At 45.5% G+C, this 24,101-nt stretch overlaps 1 protein-coding gene across 2 annotated transcripts in view; it reads right to left on the bottom strand.

The window, feature by feature from the left end:
* The window catches only part of PARVB (parvin beta), a 50,824-nt gene extending 30,116 nt beyond the window's left edge, over positions 1–20,708 (bottom strand). For both annotated transcript variants that reach the window (XM_083181261.1, XM_083181262.1), the window contains exons 1-4: positions 20,366–20,708; positions 4,158–4,247; positions 2,105–2,175; positions 930–1,032 (exon numbers count right to left, since the gene is read on the bottom strand). In XM_083181261.1, the coding sequence (XP_083037387.1) occupies positions 930–1,032; positions 2,105–2,175; positions 4,158–4,247; positions 20,366–20,489 (388 nt within the window). In that variant the 5' untranslated portion in view covers positions 20,490–20,708. The remainder of the gene's footprint in view (positions 1–929; positions 1,033–2,104; positions 2,176–4,157; positions 4,248–20,365) is intronic.
* Positions 20,709–24,101: the final 3,393 nt, after the last annotated feature.

The following is a 24,101-nucleotide window of genomic DNA, read 5'->3' as shown; positions in this document are numbered from 1 at the left end:
GCTGCATGTGACAGGGGCAGTGACATGATCTGAGGAGGGGAATGGAGGCAGTACTGGGCCAATATTGATTCAGACCACAAACTGTTAATTGACACTGAAATAAACCCTCTGCCCTAGCTTAAGCATAATGCTGTCCTACCCTACGTCGTCACTAATGCCCAGGAACAAGGAGCACGCCAACGTAATTAAAGGTTCCAGAACACAAACCGCTGCTCTACCGATCCTGTGGTTTAAGTCCAAGGAATAACTGGATGCAAAGCTCCAGATTCTATACTGTACTATTATACAGGAAAGTCAGCATTATTACGGGGTGAATAAGGATTTGTGGAATATGCAACTATGGGGCAGATGTATTAAGCCTTAACAAGAGATAAATGCAAGGGTGATAAAGAGAGATAAACATCCAACCAATCAGCTCCTTACTGACTTTTACTGACAAACACAGACTGTAACATGGCAGTTAGCAGGTGATTGGCTGGACGTTTATCTCTCCTTCTCATTCTTGCATTTATCTCTTGTTAAGGCTTAATACATCTGCCCCTATATCACCTTCACAGTGTACAGGGAGAATCACAGATATATTACAGGTATTTGGATTGCTCTATACATATAACACTTCATTGAAATGAGAATGTTACCATCACCCACTCGTATTGTCCTTTTTTATCTGAAATATAAACTTGTTTAAGATGAGAATTGCCTGCGTTGTCATCTGCGTTGTCATCTGTTGCGGTCAATTGTTTCATTGATCCCAGTCAGTGACTTGAGGTATATCAGACATTTCCTGAAATATGGCAGCATTCCACAGGAAACTTAAATTGTAAGAAAGCAGCTGCTCGGACAAGCGGGAACGAATGAGGATGGGACAATTCATCGCCGTACAACCTCTGGAAGGCTGGAACCCCCCCTGTGTTTCCATGGCGACTCACCTAGAAGCTTCTGTAGGACTTGTCCGTCATAGAAATCTTCTTCCAGATTCTTCACGATGATCCGTTCCTCCACTAGCACCTCATTAATCCAGTCTATAAGGACCTGTAGATGCAAACAGAATCCTTGACGTGGGACTGCGTTATTCACTAATCCAGTAGTATATTACTAGAGTGAAGTGTCGGGTGTTCGATATAATGTGGGTCAACCCAAGACCTCCCCCCGTCTGCTGTCTCTGGTGCTGGCGCCACTCACAGACCTGGCAACAAGGCCAGTGGGTCACAAGTCACCTGACTCTGCCTACACATCGCTGTGGCGGTTCGCTCCTCCCCCCCCTCACTCACAGCCGGACAGAGGAGAGGAGTGGACAGCACGACGCCTGGGCTGTGTAACCCATCGCCCCCGCACGTACGCCGGCCTGATATCATGAGATGAGGATCCAGCTTACAATGAGACCTATTCACACTCCAAGAGTCAGTAGCGAAATTCGCTAGTCATAAAAGCATAAAAGATTGTGGCAGCTTTGAAATGCTGTGGAACTACAAGTGCCAGCATACAGTGTCAACATTTAGCATCTGCAGTCAGTCACCATCTTATGACGATCACACGCTGCTAAGTAACTTTCCGATCATGTCATGTGAGTACGTTGTAAGTGCCGCCTGCCGCCTACCACGAGATAACAGCCTGGCATTGTACAGATTACTGGATTATAGAACAGATCACTGCGGTCAGACACCCAACACAACCAGAGAGACAAATTGTTCTCAGATCATATCTAGCAATATCGCGGCTGGAGCACGAAACGGGAGACAGGAATAATGGAGAAGGTTTGATCTATAGGGGCTTATGTGAATGAAGAAGGGGAACCCTTTGCAAGCGCTTGAGAAATCATTTGATGGTCGAACTATCGAATGATTTCGTCCCTGCATGCAAGGTTGCGAATGGATGGGGTTTAGGCAAAACATCCATTCGCATGCATGAGGAGAAAAATCGGCGTACGAACGGCGGGTGGGCGCCGTTTAGTGGACTCGCAAAGCTGCGAGATTCGCAGATTTGCAAGTCAACCAGAATGACCCCCTACACCCGAAAGCAACCAGCGCACCGATAGTTAATCACAAAGAGGAAAGTGTTAAATCAGGACCGCGCTGCTGCTGCGCAACAGATGCGGTCTCTTTACCTTTAAAAGTTCTTTGAATTTGGGGTCTTCTTTGGAATTGGGGTCTATCATGGTACGTTCCTCATTCTCCTCTGTGTGATCAGAAAACAGGGAACAAGTTAGAGACATGACCGCAGCTGCTCCTCACCTCTCACTGGCAATGCAAAGATAATGGAAGTACAGGAAGGGCAACAGATCACTGGAAAGTATTCATCATGGTCAAGTGACAATGCAGTCACAGCCCCGGAGTCTACATACAACAGAAGCATTAGAATATACAGTATATATAAATGTGTAGTCCCATCACAGGTGCCTGTAAAGGAGAGGTTTTTCCACACTTGCCGACTCTCTTGCAAGTTGCGGGTAGTGGCCAAATCTCCCTAGGGAAGCGGGCAGGACGGGGAGATTATACCTGGGATTTGTAGGTCCATAAGAGGGGACAGGGGCAAACTACGTGAATTTGGGTCATTCCTCATTTCCTCCCCGCAGATCTGCGAATTGCGACATTTTAGCGGTGAGCCAACCCAGCCCTGCCCCCCAAGTGTCCTGTAGTAGCTTCTCTTGGAGAGCCCGTAAATGTAGGTAAATATGGGTTAAGCTACACTAGTAATAGGGTGTACACACGGTGCGATTCCTTTTCAATTCAGTCCCAATTCGATCGGGATCAAATTGCATGACGTGGTGTACACAACCGATTTAGACTATATAGTAAAATTCAATCTAACCGCGTTTACGCCCTATTAGATTTCATCAATATTTCTATTCTTATATTATATAAGCAAAATAGAACGGAAATCGAATGCATTCGATCCCGATGCGCGGTCCCGCGACATCGGAAACGGATAGAAAAACAGACTGTGCAGGCAAGATTATATAGTACAGATCTGGCAGGGCTTGTTCACTGTACTATGTAGTACAGATCTGGCAGGGCTTGTTCACTGTACTATGTAGTACAGATCTGGCAGGGCTTGTATCCCTGGCAGGGCTTGTTCACTCTATACAAACGCACCAATATATACCCCCTCCCCCCTTCGTTATAAACCCTACATTTGTCCCTGACCGGTCACAGTAAAGTTTGTCCTCCCGCTGTCTTCCCGTGCTTGCTTAACGCAGGAAGCATATTCTACTGCAGCACAAATGCTGATCATTACTGCAACACAAGTCATCTAGCCAGGGTGTCACAGACAGGACCCAGAGCAACTGTACAAACAGCTGGAACTATGGGAGGTAAGGACACTTAGCTGACACCTCTCCGTGGTTACTTGTGTCTATGTCTAGGGGACTATGGGCCTTATTTTGGTTCATTCTTTCTGACAAAATCCTTCTTAGATGGGCAAAACCATGTGCACTGCAGGTGGGGCAGAAGTAACATGTGCAGAGAGAATTAGATTTGGGTGGGGTTTTACTTCAAAGTGAGATCTATATTGCAGTGTAAAAATAAAGCAGTCAGTATTTTCCCTGCACAGAAACAAAATTACTCACCCAAATCTAACTCTCTCTGCACATGTTACATCTGCCCCCCCTGCAGTGCACATGGTTTTGTCCATCTAAGAAGGATTTTGTCAGAAAGAATGAACCAAAATAAGGCCCTATATGTCCTAGATAGTCTAAAGCAGTGGTGTCAAACTCACAGGCCAACAGCTGTTGTGGAACTACACATCCCATCATGCCCTGCCACAGTTTTTATATAATGGATTGCTAAAACTGTGGCAGGGCATGCTGGGATGTGTAGTTCCTTAACAGCTGGAGGGACAAGAGTTTGACACCACTGGTCTAAAGTGACCCCAATTCTCCCGGCTATAGGCAGCCTGAGGGTTAGTACTGATACTTTGGTTATAGTTTTGTACATATTTCCGGACCCCGTCCCCCAATGATATCACTAATATCGCCATTAGGCTATTTGTGCTACTGTAGTGTGGCGATAATCACATGAGACTGGACGTTCTGTAAGCACCATCACCGAGACCAGGCAAATGTCTAGTACAGTCCTACCTTACAATTTACATGAGACCAACAGAAAATAGACATTCTATCCATAGGGTTACTTTAAATGTAATAATGAGTTAAATGGTACCGAGCAAGGTGTCTTCCGGGTGGATGTCAATGGGGGTCGGAGACATGGGAGCGTTGATGGCATTTTTGCCCTCTTCCTGGAGATCGGTCACTGGCAAAAAAATAAATAAGATATCAGATTTAATTTTGAGCGTATATAAAATATTTGGGGAAATATATAAAAGCTCGGAGATAACGTACCAATCAGCTCCTGACATTTTTCAAACCCAGTCTGTAACATGACAGTGATAAGCTGATTGGTGGATGCTATCTCTCTCCCTCTCTCTCTCCAAGCCTTGATAAATCTCCCCCAAGGTATTTATAAATATTCACAGCCAGTAATGCTGGGTACACACAAAAACGATTTGGATTGGATGCAAATCGTATGCAATTCAGATCGTACGATTTGCATACGATCTGATCCCCTCTGTATTCAGATGAATGGATCTTTTACAGATCCTACCTGCAGCAGGTAGGATCGGATTCAGATCCAACCAAACGATTTTGACCAAATCTGCATCCAATCAGTCTGAATTGGATCCAGATTGATGGGATTGTGCCAAAATCGTTTTGGTGTGTACCCAGCATTAGAATGAATGTTGCAGAGAAGATCTAGGGGCGAGATGTGCTAAGCTTGAAAAGTGATAAAAAGGGAGAGTGATAAACCACCAGCCAATCAGCTCTTAATTGTCATGTCACAGGCTGTGTTTGAAAAATGTCAGGCAGGAGCTGATTGGCTGGCTGTTTATCACTCTCCCTTTTATCACTTTTCAAGCTTAGTACATCTGGCCCATAGTATTGTACATTGATAGTCTGAAATTGGGCTCTGCAGGCCCCTTGTGGCACCATATAAGTAATGGATAATAATGATAAATAATAAGAATAGGCACTGGAATAAAATGATTACAGAACACATATTTGATTACAGCATTAGGTCTGACAAAAAAAACGACCAGATATGCACCGAAACGGACAACAATACAACAACCCCTACTGCGTCAGATCTAACCATCGATCACAAGATAAACAATACAGATGCCAGCTTAGCCCTGCCATGTGCTATCCCCAGCCAGCATGGCAGCTAGCACCTCTATCCCTGCACCCAGTCCAAACCAGGAACCACAAGACCAAAAAGTCCAAACCTGTCTCGCTTGCGCCGCTGGCCTCCTTCTTGCGTTTCCTGCACAGGAGCCCGGACATGGTGATCCCAGCCTGGGGTCAGCAGTGTGGACGGCTGGTGTACAAGGACGAGAGCAGTCGTCAGCCCAGGTTATTTCTGACACCGTGACGGTGGAGTGAGGCAGAGGGGCTGAGCAAGCTGGAGGGCTGAAGACAGCTGGGGACCTGGCAGTAAAAACAGGAGGCAGCCTATACAACAGGGGACAGGCTGCTATGGGACAGGACAGGCAGTGGATGAGAACATCACAATGCAGACACCTAGACTAAGGTGCCCGCTGCGCAGACAGTGGTAAGTGAGGGCGCTGCGCCAGTAGCCTGGCAGCGCTGGGCAGGAGATGTGCTGCTCACCACACACCGGTTATGTGGTTTTGTAATAATCCATAAGTGTCTGTCCTAGCTTTTATCCTAACCGTTGGCAGCAAGCCTGCAATATACTGTTAAAAACGAGTAAAACCAATCAGATTTTAGTTATTTTCTTATGCTGGGTACACACCAGGACGACTAGGGCCCGATCCCCACAATCTAGATCCAATTCCGATCAATTGGATGTAGATTGTGTGCTGATTGGGCCCTTTTCTGACCTGGTGTGGACCGATACCGATACCATGCGCGGTCCCGCGGGTCGGTCGTTATTGAAAACCTACCTGCTGCAGGTAGGATCTCAATGACGACCATACAGCCGGGTGCGGGTCGCCATCGGATCGGACCCGCTCACGGTGCACCCGTGAGCGGGTCGGACGAGACACTGACGACCCGCTCACGATGCACATCGTGAGCGGGTCGTCCTGGTGTGTACCCCGCATAAGAGGCATAAGATATACGATAGCTAGAGCCCTATTGGACGATATGGTCACCTCCCCTTTTTTTTTTTTTAGAAGTTTCCAGAAATCTTCCATTTTCTCAAAATCATCATGTACAGCATGATTTGAAAGTTTGTTTGGGGTGTCATTTTGTATGTTACTTCATATGTGGCCACAATTAGTGCAAACATATATCGCGGCGGACTCGCAACACTCACCACGCTACAGGTAAGGTGAAGCCCGTTACTAGGCCCAATTATGGTAAATGAAGCAAAAAGGTTGAAACAAACACAAATAACTTGTTGATCTTTTGACATTTTCTACCGGTTGACCTTAAGCACCGCCTACTTTTACCGGTTGACCTTTTGACTTGTCGGCCTGGACACCATCAACCTTTACACTGGAATCTATGCTTGCTGGCTACTTGGCCATGGAGGTTTTGCAATTTTGGTAAGACAGTCTGATATTATGGGGGGGGTATTTTACAAGAGGGTGTGGCCTATTGTAAAGTGGGTGTGTCTTCTTCAGAATGTATTCCTGGTTGGGTGGATTACAGCTGTGGTTGCCCAGATCGAGGGCAGGACTTCATAGCATCCCTCCAGAAATGAGCAATAACATGGCGAGAAAACAGGTTATATTGGAGATAAAACAAAATACAATAAATGTATAGGCAGCGCTAATTGAAAAGAACATGGGGATTGGAATATTGGTACATTTATTCAATAATAGTTAAAAAGGTTTATAATAAGAACAATATTAATAAAACATATATAATAAAACAATTGATGTTCATGCAATAGTATGACAGTCTCACCACTTGTAGGGATTTTTCCAAATAAAGGTCCGTTGTCCTCACTATTATGCAGAGAATCAGCTTTTTCAAGGTCACCTTGAAAAAAAAGCTGATTAATTCAGCGAAACGCGTCGGAGGGACCGCATACTTACCTCTCCCTGGCACTGCACAAGCACTTTGAATCCTGACCTCTGGCAAAAACTTGGTGCCTTTCAAAACCAGCACCAACCCTGGCAATACTGACCACCTGCACACCCATTACAGGACACCTATAACTGGGAAGCTCCACCAAGGTCCTCGATATTCCTTCAGCGGCGTTCTAAAGAAATTCTTTTTGCAAACTTCTCTCCGCATAATAGTGAGGACAACGGACCCTTATTTGGAAAAATCCCTACAAGTGGTGAGACTGTCATACTATTGCATGAACTGCCTTACATACATCTGCCTAACTAAAGAAAAGTGCAAAAACCAGTAGTGACCAATGGAGGGCACATCAATTGTTTTATTATATATGTTTTATTAACCCCTTCATGACAGAGCCAGTTTGTGCCTTCATGACAGAGCCCTTTTTTTCAAATCTGACATGTCTCACTTAAGTGGGGATAACTTTTTTTTGCTTTTACTTATCCCAGTGATTTTGAGATTGTTTTCTCGTGACACATTGTACTTCAAGTTAGTGGTAAATTTGGGTCGATACAGTCTGTGTTTTTTTGTGAAAAATACCAAAATATCGTGAAAAAATGGAAAATTTAGCAATATGCAAAATGTCACATTTTCTGCTTGTGAGACAAATAATCATACCACTCAAAATAGTTAATAACTAACAAAGACGTAGGGTGAGATTTAATAGGATGAGAGATTCAGAGAGTGAGAGATTTAGTAAGAAATCTCCAGCTTTTTTAAAGCGGCAATCATTTACACTGCTAAACCAGTTTGATTTTGAAGTGTAAATGATTGCCGCTTTAAAAAAACTGGAGATTTCTCACCAAATCTCTCACTTTCTGAAAATCTCATCCTATTAAATCTCACCCCATATGTCTACTTTATGTTGCAATCATTATTTCAACTTCCTTTTAATTTTTTTGGACACTAGGAGGCTTCAAATATGACTAGCAAATTCTCAAATTTTCAAGAAAATTTCAAACACTGATTTTTTTAGGGACCAGTTCAGTTCTGATGTGACTTTGAGGGACTTGTATGTGAGACACCCCCATAAATGATGCCATTTCAAAAACTGCACCCCTCACAGTATTCAAAACAGCATTTTGGAAGTTTGTTAACCCTTTAGGTGTTTCACAGGAATTAAAACAAAGTGTAGGTGAAATTTCAAAATTTCATTTTTTTTTCGGATTTTCAATTTTAATACATTTTTCTAAGGAACACAGTACATTTTACTAGAGAAATGTGACTAAAAATTGATTCCCCCAATTCTTTGGTTTTCATAAATATCCTATATGTGGCCCTAGTGTGCACGGTGACCAAACCACAGGCTTCATAATAGAAGGAGCACCTACTTGATTTTGGAGACTCCTTTTTATGAGATTTTTAGGCACCATGTAGGTTTCTAGGCACCATAAGATGCTAAAAGTTAGGAACCCCCCCACAAGTGACCCCATTTTGCAAACTACACCCCTCAGGGAATTCATCTAGGGGTATAGTGTACATTTCAAACCCCCAGGGGTTTCACCAATTGTGGTACAACTGGGCAGTGAAAATGAAAAAAAATAATTTTTCATTTTCACAGCTCAGTTGTATCAAAATTGGTGAAACCCCGGGGGGTTTGAAATGTACTCTATACCCCTAGATGAATTCCCTGAGGGGTGTAGTTTGCAAAATGGGGTCACTTGTGGGGGGGTTCCACTGTATGGGTGTTTCGGGGGTCATTCAACCAGAATCTGTGCTGCAAAATCCAAAAATCACTCCTTCCCTTCTGAGTCCTGCCATGCACCCAACTGGTATTTTTTGGTCACATGTGAGGCATTGCCGTACCCGGGAGAAATTGGGGCACAGATTTTGGGGTGCTTTGTCTCCTTCATTCCTTGTGAAAATGAAAAATTTTGAGCCAGATCTGCATTTTTGTGTAAAAAAATTTAATTTTTTACACAAAAATGCAGTTCTGGCTCAAAATTTTTAATTTTCACAAGGAATGAAGGAGACAAAGCACCCCAAAATCTGTGCCCCAATTTCTCCCGGGTACGGCAATGCCTCACATGTGACCAAAAAATACCAGTTGGGTGCATGGCAGGACTCAGAAGGGAAGGAGTGATTTTTGGTGGTGGAATGAATGGCGGGTGCTATGTCGCATTAGCAAGACCCCCGAAGCACCAATACAGTGGAACCCCCCCACAAGTGACCCCATTTTGGTCACCAACTTTGGGAGGGGGGCTGGCGCTGCGGCTGGCGGGGGGGTGGGAGGGGTGCTGGCGCTGCGGCAGCCGGGTGGGTGGGAGGGAGGGGGGCTGCCGGGTGGGAGGGGGGGGGGGGCTGGCGATCGGTGCGGTATACGCACACACATACATATATATATATATATATATATATATATATATATATATATATATATATATATATATATATATATATATATATATATATATATATATATATATATACATACATACATACATACACACACACATTTGCACATTATTTTTTATTTTATTTTATTTTTAACTTTTCCAGCAGCAGCAGCATGATGCTGCTGCTGCTGCTGCTGCTGCTGCGGGGGGGAGGGGGGAGGAGGGGAGCGCAGCGTGCGCTCCGGACGTAGCGGTGGAGCCGGGGGAGCTGCTGCTGCTGCCGGGTGAGTGCCCGGCGGGTGGGAGGGGGGTGCTGCCGCTCGGTGGTGATCGGTGCTGCACCGATCACCACCGTTTTCTGTGTTACCGAGCGGCTTAGCCGCCGGTAACACAGGAAACGCTGTGATTGGCTGTTCAGATTTGAACAGCCAATCACAGCGATCGCCGACCGGGGGGGGCACCCCTGCCCCCCCTATGCGACGAGGGGGGATGTCTGCTGTCAGGGACAGCAGACATCTCCTAACTGTCACCGCGTCTATAGACGCAGTGACAGTTAGAATCCATGACGTACATGTACGTCAAATGTCGGGAAGTACTTCCCGACCATGACGTACATGTACGTCAAATGTCGTGAAGGGGTTAATATTGTTCTTATTATAAACCTTTTTAACTATTATTGAATAAATGTACCAATATTCCAATCCCCATGTTCTTTTCAATTAGCGCAGCTTACAGCACATGAATAAAAATAGCATGCCCCTCAGAATAAAATTCCTGATTTTTTGACACCAAATGTAAAAAACAAAACACACTTTATTTTAAAAGTTCACCTTCCACTTTACCATAAAAAGATAGTGATTGCTACTCGGTGAAACATGTAGAAAGAAACCTTGAAATGTATTCGCCATCTGGTCATTGAATAGGGTGATTCGCCGTTTTAGTCAAAAATTCGCCTTACAGCCTCATTGAATACCGCCCTATACATTTATTGTATTTTATTTTGTTGTACCCCTTGAGTGATATACTAAAATCACCTTCAGGCAGCAGCTATACCAAATTAGGAGGAGCACCTCACATCAGCGCCTAGTTCACCAAGTTTCTTGGTAAAAACACTTCTATATTGGAGATAACTCTGGTTTTCCATACACCAGTGCTAGCAGTCCGAACATCTACAGTGTTACTGGGGAACAAGCTCCGGAAAGAGCCGCTTCTTTTAAAAACTTTGCAGACTCACAGGGAGAACTTTACGAAGATGAGAGTTCTTGTTCACATGTGATGTTGCTATGGGCAACCAATCAGATACTATCTATTATCTTCAAGAACAGTTCTCAACCTCGGTCCTCAGGACCCCCAACAGTTCACGTTTCCAGGTCACCCGACAGGTGCACTCTTTACTCACTGACACATTTTAAAAGATCCACAGGTGTAGCTAATTACTTCACTTGATTCTATGTGTAGACCTGGAAACATGAACTGTTATGGCGGTTTCAAACACTCCGGCTCCTGCCGGACGGCGAAATCCCGCATGGCCAGGAAGCCAACAGTAGTTGTGAATGGACACTATTGTGTCCATTCAATGTAGAGGCACATTTTTCAAAACTGACTAGTGGAGGGAGATTGAGGGGAGGAGCCAGTGCACCCACACTGAAAGTTCTTTTATGTGCCTGTCTCTCCTGCGGAGGTCTCAATCCCCATAGTAGTGAAGCCCAGTATCCCATTGGACGGTAGAGAAACTAAATTAATCCAATAAACTGCACAAATGTGAACACCAAGGTTTCCAGACTCATTGACCACAAGACTTGGGCCAACACCCCAAACCACCTGCCACACCCTTATGACAAATCGGTTCTTCACATCCTGTACAGAATACAAGTTACTCACTCAAATTAATACTACTGTATAAAAGAGACTGACTGCTGCCCCCTGCAATACACTGTACTCCCAGCAGGTGGCGGCAGTTAGGAGAAGATGGGGTTTGCATGAAGATCCCAAGGCACCCTAACCTTGATATTTGTATATTAACAAACACATACAAAGCCAGGAAGGTGATGGGTGAATCAGCTGCCAGCACAAATAAGCAGGAGGAAGTGCATTTCGTATGTAATGGATTTTTTGCTGCTATTTTTCCGGCTGCTAAAATAAAATTATTTAAAAAAAGTTTTTATTTTTAAAACAGAGGAAGAAAATAAATACATAAATACTGGTTATAGGCAGCTAGGGAAACAAAACTATAGAGACAGCTACAGAAAGCTTCCTCCTCCTCGGACTGAAGAAACAAAAGCTGGGTATGGGACATTGGCTCAACCACTGAAGGAGATCGACAGGGTTGGAAGGTTGACACAAGCATTAGTGTCGACAATGTGAAGGTCAACATGAGTCTCTCAGAGTTTTTTGTCCCAAATGTCGACATAGCCAACGGCCGAAGACCTAAAAGCCGCCTTACGCATTAAAAATTCTATCTGCAATTTAAAGATCACAAATCGTGGGCTAAACCATAAATAAATACTTTACATACTCATAGTTAAATGTCACCTCATGTTGGGGTAGATATATTCAATCTCGGAGAGTGGTCTATGTACTTAGCTTTGGAGAGAGATAAAGTGGCCGGAGATAAAGTAGCAGCTTCTAACTGTCATGTTGACAGACTGGGGTTGAAAAATGACAGTTAAAGGAGCAGATTGGCTGCTACTTTATCTCGCTCCAAAGCTTGAATAAATAGATCTCTCTGCACACGTTACATCTGCCCCACCTGCAGTACAACATGGTTTTGTCTATGAGAAAGAGAGATAGACAGACAGAGGCCCAGATTCTCTAAGCTTCAAAAGTGATAAAATGGAGAGTGATAAACAGCCAGCCAATCAGCTCCTACCTGCCAAGTAACAGACTGTGTTTAAAAAATGACAGACAGGAGCTGATTGGGTGATTGTTTATCACTCTCCATTTTATCACTTTTGAAGCTTAGAGAATCTGGCCCAGAGAGAAAACTTGCTTTTGCAAGTGAACCAGAATTAGGCCCATAATGTATCAGTATAATTATGTAAGGGAAACTCACTGTCCTGGTGTCCGCAGTGGATGAGCCGGGCAACGGAGACACTGAGGTAGCAGGGTCACGAATTATACTGGGATGTGGCTATTTGTGCTGCATGATCCTAACCCAAGTGACAGTGCAAGTATCGGAGGCACGCTGCTTCCTGCAGATAGCGCCATGGACAGCAGCCCTGTCATATCTGTGTAGCGCAGTGACATACACATACATTATAATATATATTTATTTACACACACACACACACACACACACAATAATTGCTGGGTGCGAGATTGGTGGCTGAAACGAACGCCATAGCGCTACGATAGAGCGAGGAATCCGGCAAACACGCCCATCTCACTCCCATGAGACAGACTAGTTCTGTACAATTGTATAGTCGCTGCCCACTGTGGAACGCATGGTCTATCATCGATCCTTACGCACTAGTGACATCATGCGCAGATACCGGATCCGCCGTATGAGCAATACGCTGAAACCCATGCGCGTTGTGACTTTAGAATCAGCCCCATTATATAGATTTGGTTTTGTTCACCAAAAAAAAAAAAACACAAGTGGCAGGAGATTCCCTTTCGCTGCATATGTTTTATTTTTTTCTAAGAATGTTTGCAATTGTGAATAACATCACATTCTGCATTGAGAACAGATTCCCTATCTATAATCAGTATATAACAGTGTGTAAGTTCTACAACAGGGAGTAACGTGGAGGAACTGCTGTGTGTTTATATTGCCTTCAGTCTGTAATTTATAGGCCTCTTCCCCCTCCCACCCCCCCACCCCCACACACACACACATTCCAGCGCTGCCCCCTGACCAAGAGGTAATAAAAGACAGTGTCACGCACTCCGTCTGCAGGACAGTAATTCAGAGTTCACATGCATGTCTTATCCTGGGTGTGACCATACAAAGCATCGGGTGTTAGGAGACAGTAACGCACAATTACCGCACCGCTAATGCTCTGTGTATGCATTATACCAGAGTACATGGCGAAAATAAGCGCATTGCAGATAATGTTGGGACTGCAGAGGTGATACAGTATCCTGGTTCATTTTAAGGATCATAGCCACATCGTTCCATGTTTTGGGACTGTCATCTCCCTTCGCACCTCCGCCGCTGGTAGACGGAGAGGTAGGCCAGTGGAGGGCAGTAGATTTGAGAAGCTCATATTCAAATGAACAGGGCGGCTGCTGATTGGCTAAGAAAGCTCTCTCAGCCAATCAGTAGCCTACCTATTGAAAGGAATAGGAGTTTTGAAATCTTCCACCCACCGCCGGCCTCTTTCTCCGTCTGCCAGCGGCGGGGTGCAATAGAGAGGCAGATGGATATCACATTTGCGTAAAAAGTGGCCAAATTACATCCAAATGTACAGTATATGGGGGTGGGGGTTATAGCTGCCACAATATAAAATATAATAATAAAAAATAAAAAAATCCTCACATTTTCTATTAAAAAAGTGCAAACCCTGGGCACATTTAACCTGGCACAACTTGTAAAGCGGTGACAAAGCGGGTTAGGCATACTGAAAAAGTTCCAGAATCGGAGAGCAATGAAGGATCCTTACCGCTACCAGCCAGAATAGCCGGTGGCAAATCTGGTGATAGGAATTTCATTTTTTTGTAACACCACAATAACTAGCCTTACAGTCACTTGTTAGTAAATAGCCCCATTAATTAAGCTCAGCATCGCTCAGTCATCCTATTTCTACCAGCCAGAGCGACGAAAATACGTTTCGTCGATGTAAAGTCACATCGACGAAACGCGTTGGGCAACCATAATCTCCCTCCATCCTGAGTTAAGCAAATCTCCTTTATATTTATATGCTTATTTATTGATTTTAGGAGGTTATATATATATATATATATATATATATATATATATATATATATATATATATATATATATATATATATATATATATATATATATATATATATATATATATATATATATATATATATATATATATATATATGAGACGATGTGCTGGCACGCATCCAATCCCATACAACCGCCCTGGTGCAGGCTCAAGTAGAATAATATAGGAATGCTGTAGATAGCCGCACACATGGGACTCTGCTCCTTAGAAAAATGAACACGCAAGAGCCGTGTCTTTAGCAACGTTTCGGGAAGGTTTATTATCCCGTCCTCAGGCTGCCTGAGGACGGGATAATAAACCTTCCCGAAACGTTGCTAAAGACACGGTGCAGGCTCAAGTAGAATAATATAGGAATGCTGTAGATAGCCGCACACATGGGACTCTGCTCCTTAGAAAAATGAACACGCAAGAGCCGTGTCTTTAGCAACGTTTCGGGAAGGTTTATTATCCCGTCCTCAGGCTGCCTGAGGACGGGATAATAAACCTTCCCGAAACGTTGCTAAAGACACGGCTCTTGCGTGTTCATTTTTCTAAGGAGCAGAGTCCCATGTGTGCGGCTATCTACAGCATTCCTATATATATATATATATATATATATATATATATATATATATATATATATATTTTTTTTTTTTTATTATTATTTTATCTTTTTGTATTTTTATCCTTGTATTTTTTCGTATATATACACCATTGTCCATCTATATATTTTTTTCTGTCATCTAAATAAATATACTTTTATTTATCAATCAACTTACCAGCACAGTGATTAGTCGCCGACATCTTTATCTATCTACCCACATATAACATTGGGCCTTATTCTGGTTGAGTTGGATGGCTCCGAATGCGGACGGATGGCCGATGTGCGGAGGTGTATCTGCGCACGTGTGAACACCTCACACGTACGAACACGGTGTGAGTTCCGTACAGAAAATGATCATACGGAACCATCCGAGCAGGGGGTGGAGAGGGGCGTGAAGGGCTGTTTGGGCTCATTACCTTATGCATACGCCCCACGTTTCATGGGCGTTCCCATGAAAACGCTGGGCGTACGTATGGCAAGCCTGCCGTGACGCACGTGTGGGGGGCGGACATATGACATAGCCGGATGCCAGCTGCCCGCCATATCCCTGCTTTCATACGGAAAACTGTCCGAGTGGTCTGGAGCACTCGGTTCTGCCTGACCACTCGGCCCATCATTCGCTGGTCGGCGACCATCGGAGGATGGGGGAGGTTCCCACAGATGGGGGAGGTGTTCGCATGAAACATCCGCTCGCGGTCCGTTTGCTCGGGCGACTTACCGCATTCGGACGGTGTGAGCGATCCGTACGTTAGGCAAGGCTAAGAAAACTCGGTGGCCGTCCGAAAATACGCATCCGTCCGACTCAACTAGAATAAGGGCCATTGTACTTGTATAAAAAGTTCTAAGGCCTATAAATTAGCTGCAAGAGAAAAAGCCTACAGAGCAGCCACAAGGAAACGAGAAGTATTTTTGTCAATAGATAAAGACCATTCTCTTGCACACGGGGGTGGGGGGTCTGTGTGACATTCCGTTGGGGGGTGTCGGCAAACAATAGTTATTCCTGTCCCCTCATGTAAGGTCTCTAAGGTCAGAGGGGTTTGTTTACCAAGACGGGAGTCCTATTGAAGATGGGATGTTTCCCATAGCAACCAATCCGAATATACTTCCTTTTTATTTAGCACGTTCTAGAAGATAATAGATATGGACAACCAATTAGATTCTGTTATCTTCTAGAAGGTGCTTAATAAAGAAGAAGATTCTGATTGGTTGCCCATAGCAACCATCCATCTTCAGTAGAACTCCCATCTCAGTAAATAAACCCCACAGAGAGAGAGAGTGTTATGTAGCCTATACAGCAGGCGTAGGCAACCTGTGGCTCTCCAGTTGTTGTGAAACTACAAGTCCCAGCATGCAGTGCCACCGTTTTAGCACTCCCCAATAGCAAAACTGTGGCAAGGCATGCTGGGACTTGTAGTTTCACAACAGCTGGAGAGCCACAGGTTGCCTACACCTGCTATAGAGTATCCGGTCTATAGGTCAATATTATACGGTCAACACGTGGAAAGGTCGACATGCTGTTGACCCTTTATAACATAAATGACCCATAAACCCCATTCAATTCTGCTTTGTGCTGACGATTGTCTTTAAAATAAACAATAATTAATTCAACATACTGGAAATCCCAAATTTCCTGATTCCGACCCAAAATGGATCAGAGTCGGGGATTTTTAACATGCTGTATTTTGCCATTCGTATGAGAATCACCAATCAGTGAATAGTCCCATAAGACACAATACACTGCCAGCGAGTCACACAATGGGCAGAACATGCAGTGGGCTCAGTCATCTGTCTGTAACGCGTATCTAGCAGCATCACATGACCCATTCCATCAGGGAGATCGTTATCTGGTTCTGACAGAAGAGCGGACGCCCGCTGTCATCTAATTATAACAGAGTCCAGGATACGGCATTGGAAAGGTGAATGTGACATCAGAAACACAAAAGTGACATCTCTGCATATATCTGCCAGGCAAACACCACTACGGAACAGCGCAAAGTGACAACGTAACGGGAATACCGGTCTTGGATCAGGCCTATCCGTAGTGCGGGACTCTAGAAGGGGGATAAACAAGACACACGGAGGCAGGAAGGGAGAACACAAAGGAATTTACAATGAAATGATCACATTTCCCAGGATTCTCTGAACTCTAATTAGACTGCAGGTGTACTAGCATTGGATATAGATCAAGGGGTAGATGTATGAAGCGGTGATAAGGGAGGAGAAGTGATAAAGTGCCTGGTACTTTATCACCAACCAATCAGCTCCTAACTGTCCCTTTTTAAACCCAGCCTGTAACTTAACAGTCAGGAGCTGATTGGTTCGGTGATAAAATATCAGACACTTTATCACTTCTTCCTTATCACCGCTTCATACATCTACCCCAAAGTACCAGCCGGTCAGCTCCTAACTGTCATGTTACAGGCTGCGTTTGAAATATTTTGAATCCACTTTATCACTCTCCAAGGCTTTAGTACATCTGCCCCTAAATAATAGTGAGGTCTGTTCCATCTCCTCAATGTGTTCTCCGCCCCTACAGCTCCTCCCACAGCGAGGGGAGACAAGGCAAAGTGTGGGAGCGGCGCATATATACAGTTCATGGTTCCCAGATTACGCGGATTTCCAAACCAAGTCCTACAATCGTGTAACTAATATCTTTTGGTACGTTTACTAGAGTATCATTTATAAAAAAAAAAATAACAGATTGCAACCGGGTCACCTGTTGCCCTACACTACTGTTGAGACACTTTTAGCACTTAAGTTTATCCATCTCTTGCACCATATTTAAAGGCTCACTTGTCCGTATTTTGCTGCTTTAGTACTTACATATAATAGGGTTTTCCACTGTGAAATGACTGTATTATCTGCGAAAGTTTAGAATATAATCGCTGGAATTTGATTGGTTACTATGACAACTCTTGGAGACCGCTCCTCTAGCGTCCTAGGACGCGCACACTCTCAAATTTCAGCAGCACTCTAGTCTAGTAGGAACGGCCATCAGTGTGTTTCTGATCTATGGTTGCCATTGAAGGGGAAACACAAGAAGAAACATCGATGTTATACCATCGATGGTGTGAAGCTAGTTGATGTGCTGCCATCAATGATAAAACCATCATACGCTTGGTGATAGGCATCAATGGGCATTCCACTCCCGAAAGCATTACTTCTGTGCGCTTCAGCCATGCTTATACAGAAGGCAGACGGTTCGTTTCAGAACCCTAGGATATGGCGACAGCTCCGCCTCCACACTACCGGCAATTTTGGGTCAGTACAGCCAATCAATGTAAGTTACCAGAAAGTGGAAACTCCATTCTAAGGGGAGGCCTGGTGACATAAATGAAACGCTGGTACTCTCATGTGGCAGAGTACTTTCTGTGGCGTGCAGTAAACATAGTGGATCTCTACCATCTACAGCAGGGATGGGGAACCTTCGGCCCTCCAGCTGTTGTTGAACTACACAGTTCAGCATGCCCTGCAACAGTTTTGGTATGGAGAAATAGCAAAACTGTAGCAGGGCATGCTGGGATGTGTAGTTCAACAACAGCTGGAGGGCCCAAGGTTCCCATCTCTACAGAGAGCTCTTTATACCAGCGGCATTAGAAGTAATGTTATAAAGCTTTGTATGCAGTCAATGTCCACATCAATAGTCACCACTAATGGTCGACATAAAAACGGGTTGACATACCCTAGAACAACACTAGCTTATGGTCCACATAGACAAGGCTGACAGTCAAAAGTTCGACTTGAGTTTTTCGTGATTTTTTTCTAAAAAAATTATGGTTTTTCATACTTTACCATCCAAGAGTGGGAATATTATAGTGTGCCGGAAGCATGGCGAGCACAGCCATATACATATATACGGTGTCCATGATGACATACGATTACATAAACACAAAAAATCATCGTCATGTCAATGTCGACCTTTTAGACTGTCGACAATAAGCTTGTCAACCTGAAGGTGTGTATCATCTATACGTAACCATTAGGTTAGAACACATAATTGCAATGCTGACACGTTTCGGGGACATTACACCTGGGATAAGCGGCAGTGGGTGAGTAAGGAACACGCCATACTCCGAACCGTCCGTACAGAGGTGTGCTGAGCATACCCGCAGAGAAGAACCCTCCGTACAGACCTGTGCTGAGCACACCTGCAAAGGAGAACCGTCAGTACAGACCTGTGCTGAGCATACCTGCAGAGGAGAACCATGCATACAGACCTGTACTGAGCACACCTGCATAGGAGAACCATGCGTACAGACCTGGGCGGTGGGTGAGTAAGGAACACGAAATACTCAGACCCCTCCTTACAGACCTGTGCTGAGCATACCTGCAGAGGAGAACCATCAGTACAGACCTGTACTGAGCACACCTTCAGAGGAGAACCGTCAGTACAGACCTGTACTGAGCACACCTGCAGAGGAGAACCATGCGTACAGACCTGGGCGGTGGGTGAGTAAGGAACACGAAATACTCAGACCCCTCCTTACAGAGCTGTGCTGAGCATACCTGCAGAGGAGAACCATCAGTACAGACCTCTACTGAGCATACCTGCAGAGGAGAACCATGCGTACAGACCTGTACTGAGCACACCTGCAGAGGAGTGACCTAAGGCTTACACACCTCAGCTAGAGCTGCCAGATCAGACATGTTCCTGTGTGCTGCAATTACAGGATGGATCCCAGCTTGTCCTCTACCAGTATATTCCTAGTCTGTTTATTCACATACGGTACATGCACTGTACCCTGCAACAGCCACACAGCACAGTGCCCCCAACTAGGGGTAACCGGCTGCCCTATCAGTATGTGCCCCGAAACAGCCACACAGCACAGTGCCCCAACTAGGGGTAACCGGCTGCCCTATCAGTATGTGCCCCGCAACAGCCACACAGCACAGTGCCCCAACTAGGGGTAACCGGCTGCCCTATCAGTATGTGCCCCGCAACAGCCACACAGCACAGTGCCCCAACTAGGGGTAACCGGCTGCCCTATCAGTATGTGCCCCGCAACAGCCACACAGCACAGTGCCCCAACTAGGGGTAACCGGCTGCCCTATCAGTATGTGCCCCGCAACAGCCACACAGCACAGTGCCCCAACTAGGGGTAACCGGCTGCCCTATCAGTATTTGCCTTGCAATAGCTACACATCCCAGCACAGTGCCACCTGCCCCTTCCTACTTGCCCTCAGCACAGTGCAACCTGCCCCTCAGCCCCTCCTGCCTCTCAGCCCCTTCCTACCAGCCCCTAGCACAGTGACCCATGCCCCTCAGCACAGTGCCACCTGCCCCTCAGTCCCTTCCTACCTGCCCCTCAGCACACTGCCACCTGCCTCTCTGACCCTCAGCACAGTGCCACCTGCCTCTCTGCCCCCTCCTACCCACCCCAGCACATTGCTACCTGCCCCTAACACACAGACACGGGGCACTGCCCCCACTCCTCACCTTCCCTGGCTTTCTTCTTCCTGACCAGGGTGCCCCCGAGCTTGCCCAGGAATGACTCGTCCTTCCTCAGCTTCTGGCTGCCCTGGTGCAGGGAGGGGGACCTGGCCGGGCCGGCGGCTGACATCTTCCCCGGGGATGTGCGGTGCAGACGGGGAGGCTGAGCTGGGATTGTCCCCTCATGTGATGCTGGTTATGGGAGGCAGGAAGGGGACGTGCTACAGGCAGCCTCCAATGGTCGGGACCGGGGGGCCGGCCGGGAATGGGGCTGAGCCCGGGGCACCACAGTGTGATTACCACATGATACACACCCAGCCAGGGACATCGGACCTGGCATCGAATCAAGTCATGCGATGGTGGCTACTAGCTGTCAACCACACGATGGTTCCCATCGATTATGAAATTAGCAATAACCATCGATGGCACTTAAGCCCTCTATGATGTATCATGTGTGATACACACCCAGCTCAGGGCTGGACATCGGACCTGGCATCGAATTAAGTCATGCGATATTGCCATCATCCCTTTGGAGTGTATCATGTGTGATTGACACATGATATACACCCAGCCCGGAGCTTGACATCGGACCTGTCCTGACATTGAATGCTTGCTGGGCTTCCATGTCGACATATACACAAAAACTGAAAAACTCATGTTGACCGTATCCATGTCGACCATAAGCTTGTGTCAACCTTTTGTCGACCTTGGGTATGTTGACCATTTCAAAGTGTCAACCTAGTGAATGTCGACCTAGGCATTGTCTACCATTAATACAGCAACCAATCAGAGGTGGACATATAGAAACTATTGGATGCGTACTCGATGGCTTCTGTGGATGCGTCCCAATGTTGCCCTGGGGAACGCAGATTATATTTTTACGGAGATCCATGCCATTTCAGTGGCCCTCCATAGGCAAGTCTGATTGTCCGACCAGTGGTCCGCCTATAGTGCGTCTTTAGAAAACATTTCAGAATAAATAATACATAGGCCCCATGGTGAGTGCGTTAGTGTATTAGCATTTACAGTGGTTCATGGTTGCTATGGTTTTTGTGTTAGGGGGGTATTCTGGTTGATTTGCTCAGATGCGAATGCGCACCCTAGCCAGTCAACCAGATCCCGCTTTGCGAATGGTGATACGCCGGCCCACCATTCGCACGGCGCGTATGTTCACATGGCATGGTTTTACATAAACATCCAATCGCAGCCTGCGGGGGAACACCCACATCATTCGATGGTCACCGACCATCGAATGATATGGGACGTGCGCGCATATATACGATTGCTCAGAGCAACCTTACATCTGGGTGCACATTGTGAGGGAATAGGGCGGGAAGCTGACATCCGGTGATGTCATCTGCCCGCACCATCAGCCCATTAAGCATGAGAACGCCCAGATAATGGGCCGATCCACCCTCCTGGGTGCATACATAGATATATAAATGTATGACCCAGCGACTATTACTACAGGGAGGATCATATGGCACAATAACAGGGTATAAGGGTAAAGCGACATTATAAGCAGGACATCAGGATCCCTGTAGGTGTACCCGGTGTCTAGTTGTCCTTTTGGGGGGGGGGGGGGATGGTTCCTGAGCGCTGTAATAGTAATATATTTGGCCAGCTCCTTCCGATTGGCTGGGTATCTTGGTGGCTAAAGGATATGGTAAATATTTTGGGGCACAGATTGTCTTGTGGATTCCAGAGAACTCACCTGACAACATAAGAACAGGATGTGATCCGGATCCCAGCGGTCAGAAACCAGAATCCCACAAAGCTCACAACGCTGACTGATGCCCAAGATGAGGGTTAGTTTTAGGCACTAGAGGGAGGGTTAGACTGTGGGCACAGACAGGGTGAAAATACTTACCAGGATCCATTGGGATACCAACCCAAATTATAGTAAGCTTTATCAACACACATCACATACTACAGTACTGGCGGAGTGGTCTTTAAACACTGCCCAGCGCCTTGCCCTAGCCACAACGTCAGGTGCATTGTGACAAAGCTTTATTAACCTAGTTGTGAATCTAACATAAACAAGGAATTTAATAGGCATCAATGCCAGAACTAAAGTGCCCCACCTCTAGGCCGTGTTGGTGAACGGGCATCAGTTCACAGCGTAACAAGACCTGCATGATATATTCACAGTGCGTCCTTTATTTATTATCTACATCAGTATAGAAAATGTGATTTTGCACAAATGTACTGCTGGAGTGGCCCAAGCAATAAAATGCAAAAGTGCAAAAATATGGACGCACCAAAATACCCTAGTCACAGCACTAGGGGGCGATGTGTCATTGTTATGATGGTAATAAGCATCTTGCAACACATATGTACATTGGCGCTGGACCTCTTAAGAGGTGCACATCAGTTATTGTGTTTTTCTTTGTTGGGGGGCGTTACGCAATTTATTAGAAACTTGAACTTTATCAAGCAAACCACTTACCATGTTGCAATGATGTCTTTTCTATCATAGCCAGATCCTTTTCTTACATAGAAGTGGATTCAGATGCTGTTCTAAGTGTTAGCACATGTCCCGTTTATTATCAGGCATTGCACAAGGGGATCTGGGGCAGAGTGTAACGTCTCAGTCATCGTTTCAGTGCTTGCCACCGTACAGAGACCCTAATTCTGATCTGCTCAGTAAGTAGGGAAGAACGCAGCATACGAGCAGTTGTGGGGCTGCCCCGCTGAATCCCCACCACCACCACCACCATCGTTTCTCCTCCCAACCATGCAAGGGGATGTGTAACCAAGACACATACCATTGCATGTCTCCACAGCAGGGGAAGTCCATGGCGTTTTCACTGAGACACCCATGAAATGATGGATATTCTCATGTCGGAGCGCCGCCGCCGCCGCCACCACCCCTTGCGAGCACCACTCTGCAGGTTGGCAAAAGTGCCCACACAGAAACTCTGCACCGGCCCATATGAGAATATGCACAGGGCAGAAACATCAGTGCCCAGTGCGTATACGCTGGGGACCGAAGACACTAGAATCGGCCCCAGAAAAACAGAGTTACCCTACAATGAAAATCCGCTTTAAAATGCCTTCCCACGAGCTCAGATTTTCTCATGGCCGGCAATAAATGTGAAATGCCACTGGCACAGTCTCTCAATGGCTGCCTGCTTCTAAAAAAAACGACACCCGCAGCCTGATGGAGGGAAGCCCAACAGGGGGCTCTTAAATATATAGCTACCTGCCCTTTCCCCATCTCTATCAATGTCTAAATTCTGGTCGCAAGTTAGGATTTTAACCACATCTCATAAAAAAAGTATACAGTACACGTGTCCTCAAAACATTATTGCCACAGTTCCACCAAATGTCCAGATTCCTTGTGCTGGGTATTGTTTTTGGTCAAATACCCATCTAGACTGCAATGCGACCAAACTGCTTCCTAAGACTGCACTAATCAATCTGATAGCAACACTTTTACATCTGTGTGCGACTAAGTCTATGCAGGGACCACGGGTTTGTTTCCACGCTTTGTTCCGTTGTGCTTTATCTACATAACTGTACATATTGTAGACTAATTCCTGTGTGTTATAGTCACCGCCTGGCGTCTCTGGTAGAGATTGAAGGGTATTTTTTGGTGTGCCTGCGGTGCAAATAAGTCACACAATTTAGGTAAAAGTTGTTACGCTACATCACTCTGCGCAGATCTCTTACGCCACTTGGCGTATTGATGCTGGGTGTATGGAGACACATCTGTAGCTGTTCTATTATACAGAGAACC

This window comes from Crinia signifera, chromosome 4 (assembly GCF_055691185.1).
Source record: "Crinia signifera chromosome 4, ASM5569118v1, whole genome shotgun sequence".
Lineage (NCBI taxonomy): Eukaryota > Metazoa > Chordata > Amphibia > Anura > Myobatrachidae > Crinia > Crinia signifera.
This window is presented reverse-complemented; position numbering and strand designations above follow the sequence as displayed.